General features: G+C 57.6%; 1 protein-coding gene across 1 annotated transcript in view; it reads left to right on the top strand.

Moving 5' to 3' along the window:
• Positions 1–333: 333 nt before the first annotated feature.
• The window catches only part of LOC103621839 (stromal interaction molecule 1-like), a gene marked incomplete at its 5' end in the record, with an annotated part of 18,887 nt that continues 11,228 nt past the window's right edge, over positions 334–7,992 (top strand). The window contains 4 exons of the mRNA XM_017743327.1: positions 334–632; positions 2,121–2,221; positions 2,928–3,163; positions 5,148–5,228. Coding sequence (XP_017598816.1) covers positions 334–632; positions 2,121–2,221; positions 2,928–3,163; positions 5,148–5,228 — 717 coding nt within the window. The remainder of the gene's footprint in view (positions 633–2,120; positions 2,222–2,927; positions 3,164–5,147; positions 5,229–7,992) is intronic.

Below are 7,992 nucleotides of genomic sequence, written 5' to 3'. Positions count from 1 at the left end.
TGCAGAGGTTTCTAGAGGCTGCAAAAAACCCCGAGCATCCTCACTGCAAACCTAATTCCCTTTTAACAACCTCGTGCACCCTGCCATCGGCTCCAGAGGGTTTTCCTGTGGCTCGTGGCAGAGGAGCTGATGTGGAGGGGTCGAGAGGGAGCACAGCATGGATGGTGCTGGCTGGGAATTTTTGAGAAAGGAGCTCAGCTGTAAGATGACAGGAATCGTCCGTGGGTGGTTCTGGTGCTCGGAGCAGCAGCCTGGCGTGTGGGTGGCTCCTCTCCCGCAGTGCCCAGGGTGCCACCGCTCCTCCAGAGGACTTTTCCTGCTGCCAGGACTAAGATGAAGCTGCCTGGGAAGTGTTTTCCCGTTTCCCAGTGCCCAGGAAGCGGGGCTGGCAGCAGAGGGGGGATGAGCTGCGGGAGGGCTGTGTCCCCACGGCCGCTCCACGGTGTCCGGGGCGTTCTCCCCAGGTGCGGATGGCGCTGAAGAACGCGGAGAAGGAGCTGGAGTCCCACTGCAGCTGGGCCGCCCCCGCGGCGCTGCAGAAGTGGCTGCAGCTGACCCACGAGGTGGAGGTGCAGTACTACAACATCAAGAAGCAGAACGCAGAGAAACAGCTGCTGGTGGCCAAGGAAGGGGTGAGAGGTGGAGCGGCCTCGTGCTGGGTCTGTGGGGAGGTTTGGGGAGTGAAGCCTGGAGAGTTTGGATTCTCTGCACCTTCTTTGTTTCGTGGAATCATGGAATCCCAGAATGGGTTGGGCTGGGAGGAACCTTAATCTCATTCCATGGGCAGGGACACCTTCCACTGTCCCAGGCTGCTCCCAGCCCCAGTGTCCAGCCTGGCCTTGGGCACTGCCAGGGATCCAGGGGCAGCCCCAGCTGCTCTGGGCACCCTGTGCCAGGGCCTGCCCACCCTCCCAGGGAACAATTCCAGCCCAAGATCCAATCCAGCCCTGCCCTCCCTCAGCTCAAGGGCAGTTTCTCTTTTCATGCCTTAAATTTGCGTCTTGTGCAGCACAAGCAAGGTGTGAGCAGGGGCTGAGCATGAGGATGAGGATGAGGATGATGCTCCCATGGGCTCTTGGGGCAGGCAGGTCCCGCCCTGGGCATTGTCAGAGCCTGGAGCCCTGGGAATCAGGGACAGGGACTGCTGCCCTGGGTGCTCAGTGAGCAGAGGCTTTGAACCTCTCCAGCACAATCCCACTCCAGGTGATGAGTGTGCCCAGGCAATGGAATCCCGAGATCTGGATGAATCATCGCCGCATTCCCGATATGGGATGTTGTGTGCCCGCCCTGAGGGATGAGCCCAGGGGATCTAGGATGTTGTGTGCCAGCCCTGAGGGATGAGCCCGGGGAGCTGTTGTGACACGTCCTCGTCTCTGTGGCCATATGGAGCCAGCAGAGCTGGCAGGAGGGAGAACTCTTGTCTGCCTTAATCTGCTTTTATTGGGAACATTTTAACAGTCCAGCAGTTTTCCTTTGGCTGTGTCAGTTCTTGCACCCACATCCTTGGCCTTCCCAGTCCCAGGTTCATGCCACTGGAGCTGGGAATGGCAGAGCTGTGGGCAGAGACTTTAATTTTAGATACAGTGACACAAACCCAACCTCAAACCAAAAATCTTCCCCAACCCAAGATCCCTTGGGCATTCCTTGGCTGTGTTTGGTTCAAGGGAGAGACAAGCCAATGTGTGAGAGCCCTTCACTGTGTGAGGTACCTGGGTCATGGAATCGTGGAATGGTTTGGATTGGAGGAACCCTTGGAGACCTTCAAGGCCACCACTGACCCATGTCCCCAGGTGACACATCCACAGGGCTGTGAAATCCCTCCAGGGATGGGGACTCCAACTCTGCCCTGAAAGTTCAGCCTCTTCAGTTCAGTTCCCTCTGCTTTTTGGGAAACTGGGAGAAGGGAGCATGAAATCCCCAACCTGCTACTTGCTGCTGGTGAATTCCTCACCCCAGTGTCAGGGAGAACAGCATTCCTCAGTGACACCACCATTCCCACTACTCCCACGTGCACAGGCAGCTGCAGGGACTGTTCCTGTCTCAGCCCATCCTGGATGTTCGTGGCCTGGAGGAAACATCAGGTTGTCTTCTTCCTGTGACTTTTTCTGTTGATATTCCAGGCTGAAAAGATCAAAAAGAAGCGAAACACCCTTTTTGGGACGTTCCATGTTGCTCACAGTTCCTCTCTGGACGATGTTGACCATAAAATCTTAACTGCAAAGTGAGTGTCTGCTCAACAGCTCCCTTGTCCCTGCCTCCCTCCTCACCCCTCTCCTGTCCCAGGCAGGAGTGTCCTCACCTGCACAGGGGCTGTGGGGCTCACTTTGCTGAACTTCTGTTGTCCTCCATGACCTGGGCTTGGACTCCCTCCTCTTCATCAATAACCTTCTAGTTTTACCTGTGAGAAACAAGGGGTCACAGTTATGTGGAGCAGTTAAAAGTCCTGTCAAAACAAGGTTTCAGGAGGCTGCAGGATGCTAAGGGATTGGAATGGAATGGTTTGGGTTGGGAGGGATTTTAAAGCCCATCCAGTGCCAGCCCTGCCATGGGCAGGGACACCTCCCACTGTCCCAGGCTGCTCCAAGCCCCAATGTCCAGCCTGGCCTTGGGCACTGCCAGGGATCCAGGGGCAGCCCCAGCTGCTCTGGGCACCCTGTGCCAGGGCCTGCCCACCCTCCCAGGGAACAATTCCTGCCCAATCTCCCATCCAGCCCTGCCCTCTGGCACTGGGAAGCCATTCCCCCTTGTTATTATCCCTGGGTACTTCAGCTGCTGCTGCGTTTTTTAATTCCCATATTCCTGGAATTAAAATGAAAAGTGTCTCAAATTTCAGGACACACAGCTGACCCCATGGAGTCTATTCCAGGTGATTCAGGGGGTGTTTTCCCTTCATTGCCTCCATTGTCCCTGTCTGTCCCTGTCCCCAGGCAAGCGCTGAGCGAGGTGACGGCGGCGCTGCGGGAGCGGCTGCACCGCTGGCAGCAGATCGAGCTCCTCTGCGGCTTCCAGATCGTCAACAACCCTGGCATCCACTCCCTGGCCTCGGCCCTCAACATCGACCCCGGCTGGATGGGCACCCCCCGGCCCAACCCCTCGCACTTCATCATGACTGACGACGTGGATGACCTGGACGAGGAGCTCGTGTCGCCCATGTCCATCCAATGTACGTGAGCCCTGGGAATGGGGCTCCAGGGGCTCCCTGGGAATGGGGCTCTGGGGGCTCTCTGGGAAGGGGGGCTGTGCCTGCTGGGGTTGGGGGCTGTGACACAGAGCAGACCTGGATCCATAGTTCACCTGCATCAGGAGGGATTGATTGATCCAAGTGGGGGTTTCCGTGCCCTGAGACCACAGTTGGTCTGTCAGGGTCAGTTGGTCCCTACGGGCCAGGCCCCACTGCTGGGCTTGCTTGGAGCCTGTAAATTTCAGCAGAACTGGTAATTTAGAAACTGTTAATTATTGCTTCATTCTATCTGTGCTGTTCTGGTCAACTCACTGATTTAAGCATTTACCAAAAAACCCCAACCAAAGGCACGGGTAGACATGGTAGTGAGACAGGAAAAGGGATCATCCTGATGTCCCTTTGGCCTGAGCACTTTTCTGGGACTTAAAGGACTCAAAGCTGCCCCCTCTTGAGGCACAGCTGGACCTGCTTCCTGCACCATTCCAGGTGGGAGCAGCAGTGCCAACCTCAGGGACCTGTTAAACATTCCCTGGAGCAGAGGCTGAAGCCCCAGTCCCCAGCTCTGTGCAGGGCTCGGGGTCACCCACAGGGAGCTCCGGTCCCTCTGTGTTGGTGACAGAGAGCATCAGCTCCCCGGGTGGCTGTCCCTGCTCCGCCGAGCCCAGCTCGCACGGAGGAAGGGCTGAGCATGGATCACCCCGTGCCTGTGACCCCCCAGTTGCTGAGCTCCCGGGCTGGGTGGCACTGCCACCTTCTCTGCAGCAGCTGTGAGTCAGCCCTGGCTGCTGTTCCTGCCTTTAGCTGGCCCGGATCCTGCCTTGCTTCTCTCAAAAGGGCATTTTCCAGATAGTTTCCCATCTCGGGCTATTGCACCAGAGACTGGGAGAGCTGAAGAGCAGTGACAGGGATCTGGGGGCACAGGAGCAGCACCTGGCCAGGGCACAGCACCCTGACCTGGGCACTTCCATGGAATCACAGAGTGGATTGGGTTGGAAGGACCTTAAAGCTCATCCAGTTCTATCCCCTGCCATGGGCAGGAACACTTTCCACTGTCCCACGTTGCTCCAAGCCCCTGGCCTTGGACACTTCCAGGGATGGGGCAGCCCCAGCTGCTCTGGGCAACTCTGCACGATTTAATCCAAGCCAGGGCTGTTCAGGGGAGCAGGAGGAGGAGGAGGGAGGAGCAGAAGGGTCTCAGGGCTGGCTCCGTGTGCTGCAGGAGATGCCCTGTGTGCCATGGCCACGTCCCCTCGGCCTGGGGCTTGGCTGTGGTGCTGGGAAGGTCTGGGGGCAGGTGCTGAGGGGGCCTCAGGCCAGGGGCCAGGGAGAGGCAGAGTTGAAGGGTTTGGGTAGGGCAGGAGGAACGGGTGTTCTGTGTGTTCGGGGCTCAGCAGACACGGGGGCTGGAGCCAGAGTTTGTGGGATCAGGTGTGCTTGGGGCCATTAAAGCCTCAGGAAATGGAGACCTCCAGCTCTTTATCATTACCAGTCACCACCAGAATCAAGATGGACAGCTCTGATAAAGCCCTGGCACAGGCCCAGCCGGGCACTGATGGCAGGGACACTTGGGACAGTCCCAGGTGACACCTGAGGACCTGAGCTGGGCCAGGTGTGAGCCTTCAGCCCCGATTTCAGCCTTGGCTTCTTTGCACTTGAGTGCGACATTTCCAGGGAGCACTTCCAGTTCCATCACCCCAGAGCTGGGCAGAGAGCCTGCCCACCCTCCTGCCCACCCTCCTGCCCACCCACCTCCTGCAGGTGATGCACCCTGCAACAAGCACTGGGCATTCAAGGTCTCAAAGCAAGGGAGCCTTTCCCTGTAGGATTTTTGTCCTTTGTGTACAAACCCTGCCTCAGGAGAGCAGTGCCGAGTTTCTCCTGCCCAGACATGTTGCTGAGGACCCGTGTCTTCTCCCAGTAAATCCCATCTCTCTCTCTCCTGTTCCCACCTGGCTGCCCTCCCCAGATGCAGCCTGGCTTTTCGGGCGCAGGTTCAGCGACCGCTCCTCGCTGTCCTCGGAGGATCAGTCCCTCTGGAAATACCCTGGTTTGGTTCTCTTCAGTTATATTTTCATTTTTTATTCTGCCCTCTGGCCTCTTTCTGGACTAAAATACATCCACCAATTTTCCATCTTTCTGGCACGGGAACTAATGAGCGTATCTCTCCTCTCTGAGCCATCACCACCTGTACTAACCCGGGAAGAGTCTGGTGGGATGAAGAAGAATCTCAGCTGCAGCTCCTGTGTGCTCCCGGGTGCACTTAGGGAATCTGGAGACTTGGACTCTCTCCATTTTACCCCTGAGGTGGAGATGAAGGACCCAGTGAGGCCGGGAGGAGGTGGCAGCATTCCCTGTCCCATCCCACCTCCTTCCCCGTCCCTCCCCGCAGGTGCTGCTGGTGCTGGGTTCCCTCAGACTCCTTCAATAAACCGAGCAGTGCCACCCCATAGGGACACCTGTCCCCTGGTGCCCCAGTGCCACGGGGATGGCATGCAGCCTGCTGGCCTTGGCTGCCTTTGGAAGCCTTCCCTTTGGCAGCACAGCCGAGCCCCGGCTGTCGTGGGATGGGGGAGGAGGAGGGCGTCCAGCCTAGTGCAGGGAGGGCTTTTCCTTGGGATGCTGGGCAGATAATTTGGGGAGTGTTGGTAAAACGTGTGTCTGGAGGGACGTGGTGGCTCTGGGAAGCGAGGCCCCAGCCTGTGCTCCAGAGCTCATTGCAGGATAAGTCTTGGAGAAGGAGAGAAGTGGGAAGTCCTGAGTTGGTAAATTAGGGGTGGAACACCAGGAAAATCCAGGGAATCTGGAGGGAAAAAAGCATGGCCTTTTTTGAGAAACCTGGAGCAGAAAGCCATCACCCCAGTGAGTTACTCTGGAGTCAGGTCCCTGTGAACCCTCCACAATGAGATTCCCAAACTGAAATTGCAGCTCTGGAGCTGAAACATAAAATCTTGCAATAGAAGGTGGATGGTGTAAAATTCCAGGCTCACGGATGGGCAGTGTAGGAAACAAGGAGCAGCAAACCTGAGCAGTGGGAAGGACTGGGATTCACCTTGGGGGTGTGGAAGCAGCCAAGTTGCCAGAATTAATCCTTACTCCTCCTTCCACTGGAAGTATGTCCCTGTGGATCCTTCAGACCTGAGTCATTCTGCCAGAGGAGCCCTGTGTGTCCAGCTGGGAGTTTCCAGAGCAGGGATTGCTGGTTCTTCCATTCCCAAAGGAGCTCTCCTCCTCCTCCATTTCTGAGCTTTCCTGTCTGCATCTTTTTAACCCATTTGTACATTAATTTCTTATGCACATAAGAAGTCCTGAACACTCCTGAACACCTTATCTCCTGCCAAAGGAGGAACATCTTGTACGGAATGGCAGCAAGGGGATGAGATAAAGCCAGCCTGGTTGGCTCGGGATGGGGCTGCAGCCCTGGGATCCCGTTTTCCATGATGGAGGGGAGCATTCCCAAGGCTCCGGGCAGGTGAAGGGGCCTCCCCTGGCTCTGGGGTGAGCCCGGGGGCAGGTGTGGGGCACAGGCAGCTGCTCAGGGATTGTTGAGCTCCAGTTCCAGCCAGGCGTGACCACGGGGCTGGAGGGATCCCAAAGGAGCTTCGAAGGCAGTTCAGGAGCTGGTGCTGGGGCTGCAAAGGACATTCCCATGTGGTTCCCCAAACCAAGGGGAATTGGCAACCAGAGGAGAATATTTCAGATGGAGGGTCTCTGATCAGTCACAGTGGTCATGGAACAGGCTGGGAGCAGGTGAGGCCACTCTGGGGCCAGAGTCACCAGTTCACACACACAGGAATCAGGCATGAATCCCAGAAAGTCTGGGTTGGAAGGACCTTACAGCTCATCCAATTCCAGCCCTGCCATGAGCAGGGACACCTTCCACTGTCCAGGCTGCTCCAAGCCCCAGTGTCCAGCCTGGCCTTGGGCACTGCCAGGGATCCAGGGGCAGCCCCAGCTGCTCTGGGCACCCTGTGCCAAGGCCTGCCCACCCTCCCAGGGAACAATTCCTGCCCAATGTCCTCGACTCCAGTATTTTCAACCAACCAGGGAACTGCCCTTGGATCCCTGGCAGTGTCCCAGGCCAGGTTGGACATTGGGGCTCGGAGCCACCTGGGACAGTGGAAGGTGTCCCTGCCATGGCAGGGGTGGGAAGAGATGCCCTTTGGGGTCCCTCCCAGCCCAATCCCCTGTATGATTCCATGCTCCCAGTGCTGCCCCGGCACAGCGATGCTGGAAGCGGAGCAGAGCTGAGCTCTGGGAGTGGAGCTTTGGGTGCCATCACTGACCTGCTCACCTGGGGCTCTGCTTTGGGCTGTGAAGGTCCCACCCAGGCAGCAGCACTGTGGCCATGAGATGTCTGTGAGGCTGGAATGGCCCGTGCCCTGGAAGTGCCCAGTCCTTGGCTCTCCAGGAGCCGGATGGTGGCTCCAGGTGGGATGAATCACAGGTGGGATGAATCACACAGCCGCACTCTGCATCAGGCAAGATGCTCAGATAAGGTGTTCAGAGGCACCTACCTCAGGAATGTTGGAGTTTTCCATGGGCTGGGCATTAATCCAGCATGTTCAGCATCAGCTTAAAGCTGCTTCTGCATTAAACAGCCCTTAACTGCTGGCACGAGGTGGGACAGTGCTGGTGGCACAGGGGCAGTGGGGTGGTGCTGGTGGGATGGTGCTGGTGGCACAGGGGCAGTGGGATGGTGCTGGTGGGATGGTGCCAGTGGGACAGGAGCAGTGGGATGGTGCTGGTGGGACAGGAGTGGTGGGATGGTGCCCGTGGGACAGGAGCAGTGGGATGGGGATGGTGGGATGGTG

Source organism: Corvus brachyrhynchos, unplaced genomic scaffold (genome assembly GCF_000691975.1).
Source record: "Corvus brachyrhynchos isolate BGI_N302 unplaced genomic scaffold, ASM69197v1 scaffold149, whole genome shotgun sequence".
Lineage (NCBI taxonomy): Eukaryota > Metazoa > Chordata > Aves > Passeriformes > Corvidae > Corvus > Corvus brachyrhynchos.
The sequence above is the reverse complement of the archived record's forward strand: the minus strand, read 5'-3'. Positions and strand labels throughout refer to the sequence as shown.